Here is a 24,112-nt window from a genome sequence, read left to right on the forward strand (position 1 = left end):
TAATATTATTAGATAAAGTTAAAGTTAAACTAAAGAAATCGGAATTAATGATCTCTTATAAAGTTACTCAGGCTGGTGAAAATGCCCGATCGGGCTTATGACATAAAACATCATATTTCTAGAAAAAATAATAATAATATTTCTTTTAAACTTTGTTTTGTTTATTGAGCATAATATATGACATATTTTTTAAGGACTTGGAAAATTATGTGTTATATAAATATGATAAAGGGGATATAATTCTCACAAAAGTGACAGTTACCAAAAATATTTTTCTTTCTGTTGATGTTATTCATTATGCTCAATAAACAAACAAAGTTTAAAAGAAATCTCTTCATTATTTTTCTAGAAATATGATTTTTTATGTCATAAGCCTTATCGGGCATTTTCATCAGCCTGTTACTTCTCGTGGCTGAGTGGTTAAGGTCATTGACTTCAAACCACTTGCCCCTCACCGCTGTTGGTTCGAATCCCTACAGGGACTTTGGATTCTTTCATGTGAGGAAGCTATCCAGCTAGCTTTCGGAATGTCGGTGATTCTACTCAGGTGCCCGTTCGTGCCTGAAATAATGCACAGAAGGGCACCTGAGGTCTTCCTCCACCAGTAAAAGCTGGACGTCGCGATATGACCTATACAGTGTCGATGTGACGTAAAACCAAATCAATCAAACAAACAAACTTCTCGTTTAGACACCGGAGTCTATTCCTGGATATAGCCATCCACTTAAGAGAGTCATCTACATCATACTGCTTTTAAAATCATAATCAATTGTCTGGGAATAGCTGTTAAAAACAAATGTGTTAAGTGCAAATATAGGTAGGCCTATAAGATAAAAGCAAGTTTAAAAAGAACTACAGGACTGAGATAAAAAAGTTAAAAGCAAAGCTGAATTAGAACTGGTAAAAAGGATGCCAGCTGCGCTAATCTCCACTTGTTTGTCAGGTTTAATTTTGTCCCAACAAACAGATCAAACAGATCTTGATAACTGCTAGGATATAAAGAATTGACACCTTAGTTTAGTGATCTAAGGATTGCTCCTCCCGTGGGTTCTTACCTAGTCAGGTACAAGCAGTTGTGTCTGTGAGCCAAAAAAAACTTTTACACTCATTGCTTAGATCTTGTTGGTTCTAGGAACAGATTTAGAGAGTGTTTCAATAAGCTTATAGCTTCCAACACAATCAAATTATAATAAATTCATATAAACTAAACAGGAGTTGAAATTATTAGACTTTGACCGCTTGTTCTTTTTGTTTTGCAGTTACTTGTAATGTATGGACAATGTTTGAGATATCTCAGCAAGGGAAGTTGGTGATACTAGGTATAGGTATTCCTACAACACTTGGTCTACTGTATTACCTGCTGAAAAGTTCATCAGAAGGTTTGTAATATAGAATTAACTTCCTACAACACTTGGTCTACTGTATTACCTGCTGAAAAGTTCATCAGAAGGTTTGTAATATAGAATTAACTCACAACAGTGTTGAAGCAGGACCTCTAGATGCTTGCATAAATCATGATCACAAAGTAGAATAATATCGCTTTTTTCAATGATTCTTACATTTTTCATTCATTATCATATATAAGTCAGTGTGAAGATATGAATTAGACGTTTTAAAATGTGGGTTTCGGCGGGTGAAAAGTCGAGATTTTTTTAGCATTTAATCATTCAAGTGCCTTGTCCAGTATAAACCAGAATACAGTATTTAGTTTGGTGCTCCAACACGTTTTTAGTCTCACTCTTGTACAATAGAGAGAGTTAAATAAAATTATATCCCTTGATAAAAGTGCCAGCAATTAGTGTTATCATGATATGAGATTTTTGAAAGAGAAGATATAAAAATAAGTTATGTTAACAGTGATCCTTTACATATGGTAAGAAAAAATTTAATGTGGATAAATTATTATGATACATTTCATTGACAGCTTATACAAATTGATGGAATTGCAGAAGATTTTTACCGGTTACAACTTTTAAGCATATTTTTTTGTCATCCCGTGCTCATAAAATTGGAAACAGGGATATTGAAATGCCTGTGGTTGTGAATGTCAGTCATAGTAAATGTCAATCCTTGCGCATGTCAGAGTGTCTGGATTCATAACTTAGAAGTAGTTGGTCCACTTTAATAAATCTTGGCAGGAATTTCCATGTATATAAATTATAATGTAATGAAAATAGATAAAATTTGATCATGTTTCCTTTGTAGATGAATACGATGAAGTAGCTAGTGGGAAATCTTCGGTGGCAACAGCAACGTCACGACAAACTGTAATAGAGCTACAGGTTCCCCGTAAAGCTGTCGGAGCAGTGATTGGTCGACAAGGTGCTACAATTAAAGAGGTAGTACATCAAAGAGATAATACATTGTCATTTCCACATTTTAATTGATTTTAACTGAGGTCATCCTCCACCAGTAAAGCTGGGAAGTTGTCATTTCCTTTACCGACTACATTGTCGGTGTATCTTAAAAACCAACATGCAAGTAGAGTGAAAGTCATGTTTGCAGTTACAAGCAGAATAAAAGTTGTTTTTTTTCATTGTCAAAAACTAGGTCACACAGCAAAAATTATGGACCTTCCGAGGCAACATTTCCAACCGTAATATCCTGGTAATCGTTATATTGATTTCTAGTTCAGCTTTGAATATGGTTCATCTTGGTGACACAGCCTGAATATGGGAAAAAAACAACTGTCTTTACATTTGCATGACTTCAGATGCTGATATGATCAGTATGATGTCAGTTTTATCTGCTTTACACTCATAGTTAGCAATATGTTCCATTACTGAGTGCCTTAGTGAGTGATATAAGGGCCATTATGGCCCTCTTGTTTGTGGAATTGTTAGTCAGTCAGTCCACAAATTTAAGTCAGTCCACAAATTTAGAATCTAACGAAATTTCATTTCGTCTGCTGTAAGATTATTTCGCATCACATTTTTTACATTTTGCCTCTTGGAAAAATAGACAGTCCATGAATTTAAAAATACCCCCCACAATCATGTTCTTTGTCACAATCCACAAAATTTCATGCCCACAAAATGTAGTGAATTCACTGTATAGATATTTAATTTGTTAATACCGTAAAATTTCTAATAAATGCCCCTTCTCTAATTAGGCCCCCCAGGCTTTTTGATATGGAAAAAATCTACTCACCAGTGCTGAACTCATGACTGTAAATTGATAATTTTATTCAAATCCTTCAGAATCCATTTTAATTTTACAGTAGACACAAAAATCATAGTAAACTTTAAAACCTTAACACTTTTTAATGTTATTACCAACACTTGCTAATGCTAAATATATTTAAGGAAAAAATGTGTTGTAATAATAGCCCCTCTTTTGGAAAATGGTCAGCACCCGGGGGGCGTTTAATAGGAATTTTACAGTATACATGTATATATATATATATATTTTAACAAAGATTCAAGAGCAAACAGGGGCTAGAGTGAATTTCAAAGAAGATTCAAAGTTTGAAGATGGAGACAGAACTGTCATCATCCGGGGCACACCAGAATCGGCTCAATCTGCCGAGTGCCGAATACGTCACATCCTGGCCAATATGCCTGTAATGGTACAGTCCGAAATGGAAGTGCCCAAATATGCTCTCGGAAGAATTATTGGTAAGTATTTTCTGATAAGCTTGGAAAAGTACAGTCAGAAATGGAAGTGCCCAAATATGCTCTCGGAAGAATTATTGGTAAGTATTTTCTGATAAGCTTGGAAAAGTACAGTTCGAATGGAAGTGCACAAATACGCTCTTGGAAGAATTATTGGTAACTATTTTCTGATAAGCTTGGTAATGGGTTTTGTTTTGGTGGCAAATATGGGGAATGTGTCCATCTTGAGTGAGGGTATTTAGTGGGAACTTCACTATCTGACTCTAGTCGAGGGGTTAGAGTTGATGACTTCTAATCCAGTTACCTCTCTGGCTTGGGTTTGATCCCCGGGAGATGCTTTGGTAGTTTAGCACGGAGGAGGGTAGTCTAGTACTGGTGTAACTCTCCAGGAACGATGGTTAGGAAACTACCCGCTCATATGACTGAAATACTGTTGAGATTAGGCGTAAAATGAAGCAGACAAACAAACAAACTCTCTACAGAAATAATGTAGGTGAAGTAGTCGCTAACTTACAGAGGAATTGGTTTAAGTGGTTAGTTACTTAGGATAGCCAGGTTGGTGGAGTGTAATTTACCTAGGATAGCCAGGTTGGTGGAGTGTAATTTACCCAGGAAAGCCAGGTTGATGGAGTGATTGCTGAGATATGACATAAAGTATGTTTAAATCAGCCTGAAAACCAGACAAAGGTTCCTGTATTAATAATGATAATAATGATAATAATAAAGACTTTATTTAAAGAGGCAACATAGGTAGGCAAGCCAAGTCTTCCCTATGAGCCTCTATCAAAATGTACATATATACAGTTACAAACAGAAGATTTATATAAACAAAGAAAGAAAACTTAATGTATACAAGTTATACAACATAGAAAAGTAGAGTAATTGAAAAATGCAATAAGAAAATGAATATAATCATTTAAAAGTATGAAATTGTACATTGCTTGGACTATGCTGCCATGTTATATAACCATGTGTAAATGATTGTTTACAATATAACCCATACCTAGCGACTCTGGTTATATAAGCTGACAGCTATTTGTACTGAGCCATATAATATGTCAGACATCTTTATATTTAATATTATTTAAAAAAAAAAAATCATGCGTTTTTAGGTAGAGGAGGTGAAAGCATTCGCCACATGTCACGAGCATCACAGACCAAAATTCTTATAGATAAAACAAGGAGTGGTTCTCATGACAAACCTCAAATTATCACCATCGTTGGCTCACAAGACCAGATCATTGTTGCTAAGGTAAAATACTTTATTAGGATTTTATTGTTGTTGTTGTTGTTGTTGTTGTCAAGGTTGGAAAGGTAATTTAGATTTTGTTTTTAAGCTACATGCTTCCATATGAGTAAAAATATTTCAATAAAATCAAACTTGAGAAAAATATATTAAGATGTAAGGAAAAATAAAAAGTTTCAAGATTCAAGGAATATGTTGCATATTATGTGCGATTAATGACTGATTTTTCAGTATTTACAACTATAAGTATCGTATTTCTACTGGTTACTTCACAATATAACACACCCAAATACATTTTCAAAATTTTCATGAAAAAAAGCATAAAAATTTTGAGGCATGCTGCTTTAAGGTTTTATGTTAAGCTCTGTATATAATCATTTGAAATTGCATTTAAAGTGGATTGGTCTATAATGGGGACATATTGATAGAAAAATGTTTGTAACTTTTCACAAAGTGTGGGACACATACACGCAAAATCACAATCAAACCTAGAAAATGCACTAAATATAGCTGATGAGTATTATATAAAGGATGTTGATTCTTTATTGAATGAGTGCGGATTCAATACTGAATTTATTGAACAAGTTGAATAAAATTATGTTATGGGAGCCTCTAGCAAGCACAATATTGATTTATTCAACAATTTCAATAAATTTATTAAATAACCTACTCAAATATAATATTCTATTTATCAAAAACCTAAAGAAAAATCATTTTTCAGTTAATACCACCCTGTGTTTACTATGTTTGTTTAATGCAAGATACATCATGTCAAAATATATGTTTTCATATAATATGAGCCGCGTCATGACAAAACCAACATAGTGCGTTTGCGGCCAGCATGGATCCAGACCAGCCTGCACATCTGCGCAGTCTGATCAGGATCCATGCTGTTCGCTTACAAACCCTATAGCAAGTAGAGAAACTGATAGCGAACAGCATGGATCCCGATCAGACTGCGCAGATATCTATATCATTTGCAGAATCTTACTACGTGCTATATTGTATTTTATATTTCACCAGTTTGGGATATACTCATTGTTAGTATTATACAAAAGTTGAAAAAGAAACCAATATTTGGCTATAATTTCATTCCAAATGCACCTGTAAAAACCGGAAAGAATGCTTGTGCATGTCGGTCGTGCATGAGGAAACATGTCAGGTATCAGTCCGAGTTGCATAATCTTATCAGTCAGTCATCCTCATCCGAAAGATATGGCCATATATTTTTCTTCATGATGCATATAGTGATCTCATTAGCCTCCTGTGCATTAAAATAGTATCATCACAAAAATCGGCTTGCATATAGTAACATATTGAGTGTCATTTAGTGAATTACTGAATTCAAAATTTATAGGCCACCTTTTGGTTGATAAAAACATTTAAGGACATGAATGGTGACATGTCCGGGGTCTGTACTGTCAGTGCCTGAAAGGGTGGAAAGCCCTCATTAAGCCTAGAATACATACATGCAATCTTCATCTTTAGCTATAAAAATGAAATACGAATATCTTTTAAGTCAACATAATTTGAGCCGTGTCATGACAAAACCAACATAATGGGTTTGCGACCAGCATGGATCCAGACCAGCCTGCGCGTCCGCACAGTCTGATCAGGATCCATGCTGTTCGCTATCAGTTTCTCAACTTGTAAAAGGGTTGGTAAGCGAACAGCATGGATCCTGATCAGACTGCAGGGATGCGCAGGCTGGTCTGGATCCATGCTGGTCGCAAAGCCATTATGTTGGTTTTGTCGTGACACAGCTCATTTTTAGCTCGACTATTCGATAAGAATAAGTAGAGCTATTGCAGTCACCCGAGCGTCGGCGTTGGCGTAACCACTTATGTTAAAGTTTTTGTAATAGTTCAAATATTTTCAAAGTCCATTGACATATGGCTTTGAAACTTTGCACACTTGTTCACCATCATGACCCCAACCTGTAGACAGGAGGAGGTAACTCTATCAAGCATTTTGACAGAATTATGCCCCTTTTTCGACTTAGAATTTACGTTAAAGTTTTTGTAATAGTTCAAATATTTTCAAAGTCCATTGACATATGGCTTTGAAACTTTGCACACTTGTTCACCATCATGAACCCAACCTGTAGACAGGAGGAGGTAACTCTATCAAGCATTTTGACAGAATTATGCCCCTTTTTCGACTTAGAATTTACGTTAAAGTTTTTGTAATAGTTCAAATATTTTCAAAGTCCATTGACATATGGCTTTGAAACTTTGCACACTTGTTCACCATCATGACCCCAACCTGTAGACAGGAGGAGGTAACTCTATCAAGCATTTTGACAGAATTATGCCCCTTTTTCGACTTAGAATTTACGTTAATTTTTTTGTAATAGTTCAAATATTTTCAAAGTCCATTGACATATGGCTTTGAAACTTTGCACACTTGTTCACCATCATGACCCCAACCTGTAAACAGGAGGAGGTAACTGTATCAAGCAATTTTTTTACTATCAAGCACTAAGAATAGTCGAGCGTTGCTGTCCTACCGACAGCTCTTGTTACTTTTTGCTCTCAGAGTCTGATTCAAGAGAAGCTTGATGAGGAAGAAGAGTTTAGAGCAAGATCAGCTGTGTCTGCTGCCAACAGAGAAACTAGACAGAAAGATTTTAAAAACAACCAATCAAATGACAGAATGACACATTCTGCAAACAGTAAAGGTAAATAAACTTTGTTCCTCTAATATTCATAGGAAATAATGAAAACAAGGCAATGAAGGCAATGTATGAAGTATTTTAATTGGAAAAAATGAAAATGAGGCAATGATGGCAATGTATAAAGTATGTTGCAAGCTGCAGGACTATGGAGGCTTTTTCTGCAATAAATTTTGTGTAATTGTTTTTAACTTTTTAACCAGCTATGTAGATAATGACAGATTTTTGCCACACTTTAGAGCCAGGTCAGTTTATAACACATGTACTCGTCTAATTCAATGTAGTTGCCATTATACTTGTATGGAGAATAACCATTCTGCACATTTGTGCACTTTGACTAGACAGACAGTTTTTTATGAAGCCTGCTACAGAGTATTTTTAATGGGTTTTCCGGTTGAAAAAATTTTGGCTGAGAAATGGCCCTTGAATAAAAAATGCATTTTGGCCTGTTAATAATATTTGTGTTCCACCGGATCAACTCGGCCATTAATAGGGAATGCAGCTTGTCAAACATAGTTTGTGCATTCTTGTATTCAAATAAGATATATTCAGTAAGAATTTACTTGATTTCAATAAATTTCTGCAATAAAAATATCTCCCCTAAAGATGTACATAGTTTATTGTTAAATTAGTATTAAAGCAGCATGCCTCCAGATTCATGCTTATTTTCCTGAAAATTTTGAAAATGTATTTAAAAGTAAAATATTGTTAAGTGAACAAAGAAAGTAATTTAAACATTGCAAATGGCACTTACAATCCACGTAAATTACCAAAAAGAGGTCAATATATACATAAATACCTCTTACTGCGTTATTTATTCGCAGTAGAATTATAGTGATTGATACTGCAATATCAGCCATTAATCGCATATAACATGTAAGATGTAATTAAATATTGAATCCTTTTACTTTTATTAAGATCTTAATACATTTTCCTCAAGATTGAATTTCTTGAAATATTTTGGCTCATCTGGAGGCGTGCAGCTTTAATGATCCAGTTCATATTATATTTTTCAGACCCAGTACACACAGTTCATATTATATTTTTCAGACCCAGTACACACTGATAATTGTGAAAGTTACAATACTGAGACTATTGAGTGTAAAGACGTGTACACATACACAGGGTTTCCAAAGGGGAGAGATTTTGTGGAGGTGTATGTATCTGCCATAGCAACACCTGGTCATTTCTGGGTACAGGTTATAGGTGCGATGGCTTTAGAGTTAGATAAGCTGTCAGATACCATGACTCGATTCTACAATAGTGAAGGACAGGTTCGATCATTTTTTTTTATGTTGTGAATTTATGACTGAAAGTGTGTTCTTTGATTGACTTTTATTACTGAATGCAAGTGATTTCTGTATAAATAATTCGAGTGTTTAAATGATTTTAGTTAAAGAATGAAAATAAACAAACATACAAAAGAACGGGAAATTTTTTTTTACTATTTCAAATCAATGTATTATGATAATGTCTACCTAGAACAAGATATCCTAATTAATATATAAATGTAATTATATAAGAATCTTACACCAACTGCCAGTACAGACTGGATTACCGGTATCTAGCTCGAGGGTAACAGTTTACAGCGGTAATGGGGATCTACCCAAGAGCTAGATGTTCCTGTCTGCACTGACAGTCGGTGTTTGGTTCTTTTTCATATTACATGTCAATTATTTTCGGAACAGAAATTATGAAAACTGATATTCTCATTACACACATTTTTCTTTTAGTAGCGTATGAACTTACAACTTCATTCATATCGGTTAAAATGAAGTCTTCCTAAGAATGCAATTAATTTATAAAAAGACAATGACGTCATTTAAAGCATGCAACTTGTCTTACATGTGAGGTGTACGATAGAGTTTTCTAGGACCGGTGTAAACGGTAGATAATCCTGTCTGATATACAAGAATGTATTTTATCTATAACTTAAATTCTGCAGTGTGTCCAATGCTGTTACAGTTATTACAGTTACAAGAATAACACGTTGTTTAAACTTACAAATAAACAGATTGTCTTGCTCATCTAACGTAAGAATTTTCTCTGGAAAACTGCCGGGCGACTAGGTCCCAAGGTTATAAAGTAATTCTCTAACCTCTAACTCAGACTTCAAGTATTTTGATTGGTCAGAAACTGCCACAAAATGTACACTGACCAATGAAAATCCTGAGATTTGAGACAGAACTCGGAAAAAAAGTTTCATAACTTCCAGGCCTGATTTGTTTAAAGCTGCACGCCTCCAGAAGAGTCAAAATATTTCAAGAAAATCAAACTTGAGAAAAATGATCAAGATTTTAAGAAAAGTGAAAATATTAAAGTAATTTAGTTTAAACATATTTTATTCCTTTCAATTTTTTACAACATGTACAATGCAAATATATAGAAAGAAAAATATATAAATACATTTTGAAAGAAAAAGGGTTGGACCACAAGTTCAAATATTATTAAAGTAATAATTTACATGTAAAAATATTTATTAAAAGTAATAATTTATATCAATATTATAAGCGATTTATGTCTGAGTCTGCAGTTCTGGTATTCATCACCATATTTCTACTGTATGAATAACACATTAAGGGCTTTTTTTTGCATATTTTTTATCTGTTTATTACTTTTTTTTTTGGTAATTTATCTGGATGCAATTTCTAAAATTAATTACTTTCTTTGTTCACTTGAAAATATTTTACTTTTTAATACGTTTTCAAAATTTTCATGAAAATTAGCATGAGTCTGGAGATATGCTGCTTTAAAGAAGAAAATGACTTAATATAATTCTTTCAGAAACAACTGTTGCCATCAATTGTGAAGGGAGATATTGTTGCAGCGCCGTTTGAAAATGACCGGACCTGGTACAGAGCTAAAGTGATGGACATAAAAGAATATGAGCTGGATTTATTCTACGTAGATTATGGAGACAGTGCCTATATGGATTCCTCCCTAGTGAAGTCGTTATGGTGATTTTATGTATTTTTTTTTTTAACTCTTAAAGGGACTCCACGGAGGGTTTTTTTTTTGACATGAAGGGACCAAAAATATTTTTTCAAGGTTTTTTGTATAGCTCTATGTATGTCTGGACTAATAACTCTTGTGTGCAAAATTTCAGATCATTTTCTCACTTTGCTTCCCAGGGATAATCAATTTTATTGTGCTACTTGACCCCAAAATGAAAAGTGTTACAACGCGTGTCACACAGATCGGCCCAAAACCTGCATAAAAAATTGATTATCAATTTAGTACCGAGTACATATACATATTATCTATTGCATAGTTTTTCATTTAAAGTGTATTGTTTAAATAGTGAAAGAATTTCAAATATTGCAATTTTAGATTATTAGACCTCAGTGGAGTTCCTTTAAAATGTGCTGGAAACCCCCACAAAAAGTGATAAGTCTTTGTCACCAGTATAATTTAACCAGACCAGGCTATGAAATTTCATGAAGACTTTCCAGGCTCTGTTACTGTTGGAAGCTGATGTTGTGTATTTTGGTAACGTTAAAATGTTCCCAAATTTAAAGTGACATTATGCCCATATCCAAAAGTTATGTACTTAGTGAACTGGTGATTGTCAAAATATGTTTACATTTTGTATTGATTCCTTTTTATTTTATGATTTAATTGGCATGAATGATATAAAAAAACTCATGTGGCCTAAGGAAATTTCTATTAATATACTACCGCCTCTGTGGTCGAGGGGTTAGAGTCGATGACTCTTAATCCAGTTACCTCTCTGGCGTGGGTTCGAACATGGGGAGATGTTTTGGTAGTTTAGAGCGGAGGAAGTTAGTCTATTTCTGGTGTAACTCTCCAGAAACGATGGTTAGGAAACTACCTGCCTATATGACTGAAATACTGTTGGGAAAAGGCGTAAAATGAAACAAACAAACAAAACAAACTATAAATATCCATCATAAGGAAATTTCTATAAATATCCATCAGAAGTTACTTGCGACATTCAATTTATAAAAAGAGTGGGGCAGTCTTTTTATATATTTTAAGCAGATTTATACTTTATCCATAACATTTATGCAATATCAACTGTTGGTCAATCACCATTATAACAGTATATAGTCAATTTAGCTCAATTTGACAATGAAAAAATGACCATAAAGTCACTTTTAAAGCAGGGCAAATTCATAAAGTTATGGGTAAAAAGATCTCAATGATTTCTAACCTAATTTAAAGAAACAAATATATTTAAAGTTTGTCTCAACCAAAATGCTGTTTAAATATAGTCATTTGCTATATACGGCCACACTGTATGCATTAAGTTTTTAGTTTTAAATCTTAGTTTCCCCATCAATAAAGCTGAGAAATAATTTAATTATTTTTACCTTTGGTTTTTCAGTCCAGAGTATTTGACCTTACCATTCCAGGCCATTGAATGCAGGTTAGCAGGTGTCAAACCTAATGGTAGGTCTCAATTTGGTTGTTACAGCCAGACTCGTGATGTGAAGTGGTTGATTACATCAAATTTTATTTTATTTAAAACTCAATAATCTATGTATAATTTTTGATATTTTGACTATTGTATACTGGATATATTTTTTTTTGAAATGTATAATTATAGTGTATTTGCCTGAGAGTTTTTTTTTGTAAGAATAACAGGAATTCATTTTAAAATGTAATGAATGTGTGTGGTTCATCTGAAAACAAAAAGCTTTGGTGGTGGCTGTGTGTCCGTCATTTGTGGTCCTCCGTTTGTTGTCCACAATTTCTTTAAAGTATATCTTCTCCTAAACCACTAGATGCATTTTGAACAAACTTTGCAGGAGTGCTCCTGAGGTGGTCCTCTTTATAGTTATATAAATGTTTCCAATCTGAATCATAAGTAGGTCAATTGGGCTAAAAATAGACTTATTAGAATGATATCTAAAAAAACTCTTCTTCTCATAAACTACAATGCCCAGAGCTTAGATATTTTGCATGTAGCATCACCATGTGGTCCTCTATAAAAGAAACATAAATCATATCCCTAGGGTCATAAATGACCCCACCCTAGGGTCACTTAGCTAACACAACTTTATATAAGAAAATACATTTAACTTTCTTTAATGAAAATGCAATGCCTAGAGCTTAGATATTTGGCTTGTAGAATTGTCAAGTGGCTGTTTACATATGTTACATACCATTGTTCCTTGTGTCAAAATTGGCTGCAAATTGGGGATGACTTAATTTATTTACACTTGTATATTACATGTATTAAAAATATATTTAAAGACTTTTAGAAACTACAATGCCTACAGCCAATATATTTGGCATGTAGCATCACCTTATTGAGAGGGGCTAAGTGGCAAAGATACAATTAGTAGCCTTGAGGAAAATGTCTTGTGGGATTAAGCGTAAACATTTTTGTTAAGATATTTGCTATAAACTGCTGTCACAACAGGCTTACTAAAAATAAAACATAGATTTAGTTGTCCATAGTTTGTTTATTTGTACATGCATATTTATAAAGCATTATTTTAGTATATGGTATATAGTTTTGTAAAATTATTAGTGTTTTATATAGGAGAATGGACAGAAGAGGCTTTTAACAAGTTTGAGGAATTAACATATTGTGCTAAATGGAAGAGATTGATTGCCAAAGCTGAGTGTTATACAGGCTCCATTCCTCATTTAACACTGATTGATACCAATGGAAATACGGTATATATTTTGTTTTGCTCTTAAAGGGACTCCACTGAGATTTTTTGACATGACGGGACTGGAAATAATTTTTTGAGATTATTACTCCATTTGATGTAGATTTATACTAATAACTTACTTGCAAAATTTTAGATCATTAGCTCGCTCTGTTTTTCCAGAATAATTATTATAATAGTGAAAAATGACTTAAAATTGAAAAGCGTTTAAATGCTTTTCACTCAAATCGGACTGAGAATAGCACAAACATATGATTTTCAATGTATTTCTTGTGTATTTCTTAGTTATACTTTCTTTATATTTCTGTTTAAAGTGCTCATGTTTCTCTATGTGAAAAAATAAAATCTTATAAACCTCAGTGGAGTTCCTTTAATGTCTGTTAAGTGGCTTAGCTCCGTATTTGAAGCTAATTTTTATGAATATTTAAGAATGGCTTCACCCTTTCTCCAGATCTTTATACGTCAAGTGCTGTGTGGCAGTTGTAAACAGTTGACCCATGCTTCACTTCATTGTTGTTATATTTTTCTGGTCTTTTGGGATCAATAATTTACAGCGCTTTTAAATTTTGAAAATTATTTATCACTCAAGTTGGTATTTGTAATATTTTGCAATTTATCTATGCAATCTTTACTGAGATTTTTTAGATTGACATGTAACTCTTGGTTTGACTGTAATTTCAAGTTTTGATGTGTTTTTTTCTTTCTTTCCAGGATATCAATATAAATGATGAGATGATAAGATGTGGATATGCAGTGACTGATTCCTGAATCATCATTTGAGCCGCGCCATGACAAAACCAACATAGTGGGTTTGCTACCAGCATGCATCCGCGCAGTCTGATCAGGAGCCATGCTGTTCGCTATCAGTTTCTCTACTTGTTATAGAGTATGTAAGCAAACAGCATGTATCCTGATCAGGCTGGTCTGGATCCAAGCTGGTCGCAAACGTATAATGTTTTTTGTCGTGATGCGGCTCATTTTATTAAAGGACACAAAAAAGTTCCTTGTTAAAAACATGTAGGTCAAAGTTGATCTCCATAAATATTCGATCACTGTTACAACATGTTACCAGACAGTCAACCAGAGGCCATTAATATGGAGGATTTATAGAGGATATTTTGCTCTTAGAAAAGTATATAGACAATGAGTGTTGTTTTAACCTGTTGACTACCTGTAATCACTAGACATACTCTGAAATTAAGAATACATGTACATTTATTTGGGTTTCTTTCCCCAAGCTAATCCGTAGGTACAAACAAACTTTTACAGTTACAGCTTCGAAAATAAGTGCAACAGGTTGACTAATCTATTGTGATGGGTTGTGCATTGTACCTACCTGGGAAAACCTACATTTGTTAAGTTCCAGATAACAGCTAGTTTTTGTTTGGTTAAATTGTGGCTCAAATAATAAGACAAATATTCAAGACTTAATTTGGTTTAATCTAGCCTTAACTGCAGAATAATTGATATAGACATGATAGAGAAGAGACCTGATGAAATCCAAAATCAAACATTTATCTGATAAAACTGGGTCCTCTCTTCACATAGGATCCAAATCAGGATACAAACATCAAGCATTAACACTTACTGTTATATTGTTTTATCATAAGCTTATCATTTGAAGTTAATCAAATCATGTTCATAAAATTTAAATGCTGTGAAAAAAACCAGTCTTTTTTAACTATTTCATTTAGATGTATCAAAAAGTTGATAATATCAATTTCCAATTATTTGTTGTTTTTGTTGTTATTTTGTGTTATATTTAAAATTACAAAACTGCCTCTCTTTCAAGGGGAGGTTACTATTGTTTATCTATATGACTAGAAACACTAGGTATTTGTAAAATATGAAACATTTATTGACAAATGTTTAAAGGACCATTAAGCCCTGGAAATGCTGTTATTTTAATTTCTAAAGTTTTTTTATTTTTGGTATCTTTTTCCAGTTTCTTAAAAGTTACTCATTGGCCATGAAGATGAAATATCTTTTGCTTCTTTTGTTCTTTAGCAATTAGTATAATTATAGTGATATGGTACTTTGCGTATAAGTTAAAATACTGCTTTGTTTACATTTTGCTACCTTTATGTTCAAGGGCTACTTTCTTCATTTTTTTAAAGGCACATTATGCCTCAGAAATTCATTTATTTTTTTATTCTTTAGAAATATCAAACATATGTTTAAATAGTTGATTAAGTTCATGTTAGATGTTTTATAACTGAGGAATGAAGTACTGAACATTATAGTTACATGTACGTGTCATGAAGGTATCAAACAAAGTAGTATTTTGACTTCCATACAAAATACTTATTCACTGTAATTATATCAATTGCCAACAGAACTAAAGCTGCAAAAGATAAATCATGTATTTAACAAATTAGTATGTTTTTGGACACCATAACAAAATACCAAAAATAAACAGTTTTTGATAAATATCTTTTCATAAAATTTGTTCATGATTTACAATGTCTCATTGTCAGTTTTTGTTGTTTAGTCAGAAACGATCTGTACGAGAAATTTATGAAATATCTTTTTTTTTATTTTTTAAAGGAACCTGCTGCAATATCAGTATGTTTTAATGACTAAAAAATAAACATTTAATAACCTACATAAATTTTTGTAGGAAATCCAATGAGTACTGGTTCAGAGTTCAAGGAAACTTCTTAGTTTTTGTAAATAATCTTTTTTGTCACTAGTTTAATTAAATCCGATTTTTGTGTCATTCCCTTTAATTGTTATAATATGCATTGATATATTAATTTTATTTATATAATCATATTTCTATTTAATCTACATATTTTTTTGTGAGGAAGCTATCCAGATTACAATTAAAGGTTAGTGGTTCTACTTGTGCGCTCGCTCGTGCGTGTCTATAATCTTTAAAGCAGCAGGCCTCCAGATTCATGTTAATTTTCATGAAATTTTAGAAATGTATTTAAAAATAAAATATTGTTAGGTGAACAAATTAAGTAATTTACAAATTGCAATCGGCACTTGCAATCCAAGAAAAAACAACAAAAAGTGGCCAACATAAGCAAAAACAGTCATTACTGCAGTAGAAATATGGTGATAAAATACTGCAAAACTCAGTCTTAAACAGCACATAACATGTAGAATATAACTTGGATCTTGAATGTTTTTACCTTTCTTAAAATTTAAGAACATTTTTCACAAGTTTGATTTATTGTTATACTTTGGTTCATCTGGAGGCATGCTGCTTTAATCCTATAATTGTTAATTCTTAGTTATGCAGTTTAAATGAATGACCATTAGTAAAAACCACAATGTCATCATTTTATTACTATGTTATTATGTCACAAAAACTGTCCTTTTTAGCTCGTTTTTGTTTTGTTTTTATTGTTTTTCAAAGAAAAAAAAGACATATGTTATATTCTTGTTAGCTGGCACCTAATGAATGTTATGATATCGTTTTAAGTTTATGACATCTTTTCTGCTTTCCATTCATTGCTAACAGTTAATTCACAGCCTTGGTAATCAGGTGAGTGATATAAGGGCCATGATCGCCCTCTTGTATTTTGTCCATTTTTTGACAAAAGAAATTTGACATACTATATTTGGTGTCATTTTCTAAGTTAAGGACCACTCAACATACACATTTTGTATGCTTCTAAGATATCTATGTACCTTATATGACAATAAGAATGTAAATAGTACTTCATGTTTGCAATGCATCATAAAATTAACAAATTGTACTCATAATTTTATAATAAAGAGTAAATCAAGGGAGATTGAATGTTTTTTATGAAATGAAAGCATCAAAAATTTAATACCTGCACAAATTATGACATATATTAATAATACATTATGATTTAAATAAGTAGGCATTTTATTTCTATTTTATTGATACTGTATTTTGGTATAACTTACAATCTGTTGTAAGAAAAAATGTTTATTAAATTTGATTAAAATTTTAATACAAACACTTGTTCATTGTTTTTATATGCATGCAAAAGATGTCTAACTTGACCTTTAAAGCAGCACGCCTCCAGATTCATGCTAATTTTCATGAAAATTTTGAAAATGTATTTGAATGTGTAATATTGTGAAGTAACCAAATAGGAAGCAATATACACATTATCAATGGCACTTACATACCATGTAAATTACCATTTACTGGTCAAAAGTACATTTTTCTCAAGTTTGATTTTATTCAAATATTTTGAATCATCTGGAGGCATTTAGCTTTAAAAAGAAAAAAAAAAGGTACTATGTATATCTAAGCTGAGGTTTTTCAGATTGCTGTGTAACCAATACAAACATGATAATGTCCAAATCTTGTTCTCTTGTTTAAATTGTTTCGAAATGTCTACAAATTTATGTCTAAATGAAAATTTCCATGATTTCCTCGCTACCTATTTTTTTTATAATTAGTTACCAGTATATCCAATCCATAGTTTTCTAGATAGTCTTGAAATTATATTGTAATGTCCAAGCCATGTTGTTTTTATTTAAATAGATAACACTGTTTTCCACTTACATTACACTTATATCAGAGATGTTATCTGTGTTTGCTTCCAAATAATAGTGAAATGAACGGTACACAACAATTTGTCGAAAAACATTTGGAGATTGGTCGAATGAAAAATCTGTTAAAACAATTTTTTTTCAAGTGGTGTTACAAATTTTTTTGAATGACCTAGAACAATGCAACATTTCATAAATCAAGTGGCTTCTCTTTTTCATCTCAAATTTTCAATTATTCAGATCTTTTTACTTCAGAACCTTTCAGTCTGAAGTTAAGATGTCATCAACATTGAACATTATATCTTCATTTTATAAGCTCTAAATGCTTTGTCACAACATACACCTGAATGAGGGCCCTGTATTAGTTTTGTGCCTTATAAACTGTCATATGACCTCAGGTCCAAGGTTGTTATTAGGAGGCAACTGCTGACAAAAATGATTATTTCACAAATTTATTATAACTATCTCAAATACAATTTGGGTAATCTCAAACACTCTTTCTTTTATTTGATAAAACTCAAATTCAAAAGGGACCATCTCAAGACATTTTAATTACAACTGTAGAGTATAATTTAAGGTCAAATTTCTAAAGTTCAAAGGTTAACTTTACACTGGAAACAAGTTTGAATGCTTCTATGCTTTTTACTTAGGAGTTAGTATTGAATGTATATTTCTTCATCTTAGTGCAGAAACGGATTAACTCCTTATATAATTTAATAGGAATTAACCTGTTACTGCACTTAGCCACTAAGGTGATGATTTGACTCTGACTAATCACAACGCTGTTTGTTGTTTTTTTTAAACATTTTTATTCTTCATTATATATGTAAAAATTATGTTTGATATAAAATATACTATGCAGTATGTATGTAGCAAACAACCAACTTCCATGTAGAATAATAAAAATTAAATTTCAATACAAAACAACACATTTCAATACAAAACAACACATTCCAATACAATACAACACATTTCAATACAAGAAAACACAGTACCCGGTACTATAAATGTTCATGTTGCATCTTAAACTGACCCACGATTTACAATAACTAATGTGTTGACACTTTGTAACCTGTCTTAACTCGAAGTTAAAAGTAATTTAACAAAATATATTGGTATGTAGTATTTAACAACTACTTTTTAATATAAAGTAAAATAAGCCAGCTTTTGGTACAATATCACTCATCTTGACCAAGTAACATAGCCAATATGACTGTATTCACTTAATTACAAACACAATTAAATTCTATATAAATCAAACTTAAGGCACTAAGTATGGTAAAGAATTAAGATACAATGATATATTAACATAAAGGCTGCCCAGCTGGCTTCATAAAAAACTTTAGTCCTTCGCTATGGTACCAGGGTGACTTCTCCTTTGGAAGTATGCTTAAAGAAATATCTGATGTCATCGTCGTCATCCACTGATGAAAGCCTGTAACATTGCTGTATGATCTCAGGGGGAGATAATTATAAATCATCCCCGACGACTTTAATGATCTGTTTTTAGGGCTTTTTTTTTTCATGTCATATAGCAACTTTGCAGCTTTACTGGTGAACGAAGACCTAATCAGGTGCCCCTCTGTGCGTTATTTCAGACATAAATAGGCACCTGAGTAGAACCACTGACGTTCCATAAGCTACCTGGATAGCTCTCTATCATGAAGAATCCTAAGACACTGGCGCTGCTCGAACCTACAGCAGTGAGAGGCAAGTGGCAACCATGGATGATTCAGCTGTGACTTAAAATCCAACTAATAAGATCAAAATTATACACATGATTGTATAAACACTATTCTAGATTCTGAAATTGAATATATAAAATAATATAATGTTACAAATATAGTGAAAATACTTTGAGCTCAGTTTGCCCTTAACTTAAATGGACCTTTCCAGGTTTTTTGTAGCGGAATGTTTAGTCACACCTTTTCCATTCATTGCTAGGCAAAAACTGCTCACAAACAGTATCACAAACATAACCATGTGTTCTTTTGGGCAAACCAGGGACTATGTATTACCGTATAAGTGTTTTTTTCTGCGGGCTCCAAATTCTACGTTTTTTTCAAATTTTGGCATGTTTTTATTTCTGCGGCACATTCTTTGGACAAAACGTGACTTTAATTCTGCGGCTCATCTTATCAAAGTCTAAGTCACATTACTCAACCTATTTTATTTACATGTACACATTCGTATTAAAATTTTGTTTATTGTCGTCACCGCAAAACTATATAGTAATTACAAACAATTATATTGTTTGCTTGCAAACAAATATAATGTGCAACAATAGACAGCACGCATCTTTTGATCAGCGTGAAATGGCGTGTGAAAAATATACCCCTGTAGTATCATTAATTTAATAAAATTGATAGCAGTTTATCATAAATAAGACAATAATTAATGTATACGACGATTATTTAGCAGTATAGGGGTTAAAATGGTTGTAATGATTTAGTGGTAAACAAACCTTTTTAGCGTACAGGCAAACACTATGTTTAAATATCTTTATTCATAAATTGGCATAATTAACAATAGGTACATCCTTACAAGCACATATTACATACTTAGCCGAAAGCAATTTTTTATAACTCGATGACCCGCTAACCGTTATAATCCGTTAGTCGTTATTACTTTAGAGGCAACAGGTCATAACGTAGGACACGTATCGTTAAAAAAAATGGAGAAATATTCTGCGGTTTTTATTTCTGCGGTGCTGAAACTGACCGCAGAAAACGCAGAAATAAAGTCACCGCAGAAAAAACCACTTATACGGTATCACATTGTAGCAACTGGATAACAAGTTAGCCAATTGACATAAAACTGTAAACACTAGCAAGGTCCATACTGGAGGTTTTAAAAATCTCAGTTATTTGATTGGTCAGACATTGTCACAGAATGTACACTGACCAATGAAAATCCAGATACTTGAGACAGAACTTGAAAAAGAAGTTTTTAACCTCAAGACAAGTTCCAATTTCACCTATTGTTTATTTTTAGTCACAATATGTTTACCTAGTGACATTATGTTTACCTAGTCACATATTGTTTACCTTTTAATCATATTATTTTTTTCTAAGTCACATGTTTACCTTTTAGTCACTTTATGTTTACCTAGTCACATTATGTTTTCCTTTTAGTCACATTATGTTTACCTTTTAGTCACTTTATGTTTACCTAGTCACATTATGTTTACCTTTTAGTCACTTTATGTTTACCTTTTAGTCACTTTATGTTTACCTTTTAGTCACATTATGTTTACCTTTTAGTCACTTTATGTTTACCTAGTCACATTATGTTTTCCTTTTAGTCACATTATGTTTACCTAGTCACATTATGTTTACCTTTTAGTCACATTACGTTTACCTTTTAGTCACATTATGTTTACCTAGTCACATTATGTTTACCTTTTAGTCACATTATGTTTACCTAGTCACTTTATGTTTACCTTTTAGTCACATTATGTTTACCTTTTAGTCACTTTATGTTTACCTAGTCACATTATGTTTTCCTTTTCGTCACATTAAGTTTTCCTAGTCACATTATGTTTACCTTTTAGTCACATTATGTTTACCTTTTAGTCACATTATGTTTACCTAGTCACATTATGTTTACCTTTTAGTCACATTATGTTTACCTAGTCACATTATGTTTACCTTTTAGTCACATTATGTTTACCTAGTCACATTATGTTTACCTTTTAGTCACATTATGTTTACCTAGTCACATTATGTTTACCTTTTAGTCACATTATGTTTACCTAGTCACATTATGTTTACCTTTTAGTCACATTATGTTTACCTTTTAGTCACTTTATGTTTACCTTTTAGTCACAATATGTTTACCTAGTCACATTATGTTTACCTAGTCACATTATGTTTACCTAGTCACATTATGTTTACCTTTTAGTCACATTATGTTTACCTAGTCACATATTGTTTACCTAGTCACTTTATGTTTACCTTTTAGTCACATTATGTTTACCTTTTAGTCACATTATGTTTACCTAGTCACATTATGTTTACCTAGTCACATTATGTTTACCTTTTAGTCACTTTATACAAATTTACATCTTTATCTTTATCATAGAGCAATGTTAACACAACAAAATGTTCTTCCAGTCTTTTTATAAAGTTAGTATCTCGGTCATATCTTATTCTACAAGACAGGAAAATAACGGTTTCCTTATTACTAAGCTGTATCAGAGTTCTGAGCAAATCTTCAAACACCTCCTCAATGTATACAATATCAGCACCGAGGATCACATCATAGGTTGTGTGGAACTTGTCTAAATCCTTACACCAGTCTAGTGGTAAAACTTGTGTAGACTGGTATACATCTGGTGGTAAATTAGTCTCGACTGTTGTCTGTAAATACTTCAACACCTCTATACGGTCTGTAATTGTTGTCTTAGCTCCTGTAAGAAAAACAATGGATATTGCATGACTGAATTTATTGAACAAGTTGAATAAAATCATATTATGCGAGCCTCTGGCGAGCATAGTATTATTTTATTCAACAAGTTCAATAAATTCAGTAATGAACTTACACAAATTGAATATTTTATTTATCACATATACAAAATTGTGTTTAAATTTGAAAGGAATCATTTTTCAATGATGTGCCTATAGTGTTATGCTAACATATAGCACATCTTAACAGTATGTTTATATAAAACAAATGACGTCACATCAAAATATATGCATAGAGTTGCAATACCATTTTTACGGAGTCACAAAAGCGGCATGGGTATGTGATAAACAATACTTTTTATAAGCTCCTACAACAGTTACTGTAATGTTCTCTGTTTTTCATTCAGAAAGAGAATGACCAACAGTCTTAAAATAAAAATAAATGTATCACTATTTTCTAACAAATCCACATAAAGTAAGCTTCATTTATGCTAAACTGTTACAAGTGAGATATTTTATGTCTTTTCTCCAAGCATATTTCACATAACACTCGACACCTAGTATGAAAATGTCAATAAATAATGCTGTTTGTCTATTCCATAAGTTGTAGAAAGTGGGAGTCTCCCGCTAAAAGTGGGAGGGTTCACATGTATGATAATTCACATTGTAATTTCTGCTAAATTATTTGTATTGACATTGATATAATTTTATTTAAAGGACACAGATTAAATACGTTCAAACAATAGCATTTATAATCTAGATTGAAAAAATTGCTATTATTTGAACTTATTTAATCTGTGTCTTTTCAATAAAATTCTATCAATGTCAATACAAATAATTCAGCAGAAATTACAATGTGAATTATCATACATGTGAATTTTTAAAAGAGTTAAGATAAGGTATAGTTCTTACCTAATAGCTTTAAACTTAATAAATAGTGGTGGCGTGGCCGAGTGGTTCATACATCAGACTAGTAATCTAAGAATTGCTAACCGCGTTGGTTCAAACCCTGCCAGGGGCAAGCCGTTGTTTCCTTGAGCAAGAAATTTTACATTCATTGCTTGGTACTTAGGTTGGTTCCAGGAAAGGATTTAACTTATAGCTTCCAACACAGTTGAACTTAAATAAATTTGTATAAACTAAAAACTTAATGAATATTCATTTTGGTAACTTAGGAATTTTCAGTGTGTAGTCAGTGGTCACTTAACAAGCTTAAATTTCTTTAAATGATGTTGGGTAATTAAATACTCTGAAATTGCTTGTAGATTCTTAGTTATATACATGTAGCATCTTTTAATTTAATAACATTTATTAGTTATTACTTTATTTGTTACCTAGCAAAGCAGCAACCATGCCAACAAGTCCTGTCCCGGCACCCAGTTCTATCACACTTTTATCCTTCAGTATTTCTGCCCTCTCTTCTATATACTCTGCCAATACCTCAGCCTTAAAAAATAATGTTTAAATGTTCTACTTTTAAAGAACAGCATTGGATTGGACCTTTCAAGCATTTACAGTTTTATGTAAATTAGCTAACTTGTTGCATGACAAAGTTATATTACGGACACAAATGTGTGTACCTATTAACTCTAATTGTGATAATGTGAAACTTCAAAATGTGACCTTGACCTTTGAGGAAGGGACGTGGTTCTTGGACATGACACAGTCATCGTCTTGTATGGTAGACATTTGTGCCAAGCTATTTTCAAAATCCCTCAATGTATGTCAAAATTACAGTCCGGACACAAATGAAGTGGGGACGGACAGATAATGCGATTTTAATAATGCGCCCTTCGGTTGATGTCGGGATCAAGAAAGTTTATCCGGTTAGCGAGGAAGTGTTGTATCTTTGCGAGTTTTAGCGACCCAAGATTCACTTTCGCAGCAAACTGGATCCTTTTTCTATCCTGACATCAACCATGTATTTGATTTATCCTGCTTTTGTCTAATTTAATCATGATCCAAATAAAATATTGTAAACTTGCTTTGGTGTTGATGTGTATTACTCGTTATTTCATATATACCTTGGGTGTCTTTAGATTATT

At 32.4% G+C, this 24,112-nt stretch overlaps 2 protein-coding genes across 4 annotated transcripts; one reads left to right on the plus strand and one right to left on the minus strand.

The window, feature by feature from the left end:
* Nucleotides 1-1,238: 1,238 nt before the first annotated feature.
* On the plus strand, nt 1,239-14,055 carry LOC132746297 (tudor and KH domain-containing protein-like). The gene is made up of 10 exons (XM_060735402.1): nt 1,239-1,379; nt 2,206-2,339; nt 3,419-3,617; nt 4,727-4,866; nt 7,399-7,540; nt 8,585-8,808; nt 10,319-10,491; nt 11,883-11,947; nt 13,047-13,183; nt 13,891-14,055. Exons 1-10 carry the CDS (start codon nt 1,280-1,282, stop codon nt 13,945-13,947), a joined length of 1,371 nt encoding a protein of 456 aa, XP_060591385.1. The 5' UTR covers nt 1,239-1,279; the 3' UTR covers nt 13,948-14,055.
* Nucleotides 14,056-18,458: 4,403 nt separating this feature from the next.
* On the minus strand, nt 18,459-23,513 carry LOC132746299 (protein N-lysine methyltransferase METTL21A-like; the record flags this gene model as incomplete). Of its 3 annotated transcripts, none has more annotated exon segments than XM_060735403.1 (3): nt 18,459-20,689; nt 21,681-22,072; nt 23,402-23,513. In XM_060735403.1, coding segments are annotated over 2 exon segments (489 nt in total), but the record flags the coding sequence as incomplete, so codon positions are not given.
* Between the last annotated feature and the right edge of the window lie 599 nt (nt 23,514-24,112).

The sequence above is a fragment of the Ruditapes philippinarum genome, unplaced genomic scaffold (assembly GCF_026571515.1).
Source record: "Ruditapes philippinarum isolate M1 unplaced genomic scaffold, ASM2657151v2 ctg13405_1_1_1_1, whole genome shotgun sequence".
Lineage (NCBI taxonomy): Eukaryota > Metazoa > Mollusca > Bivalvia > Venerida > Veneridae > Ruditapes > Ruditapes philippinarum.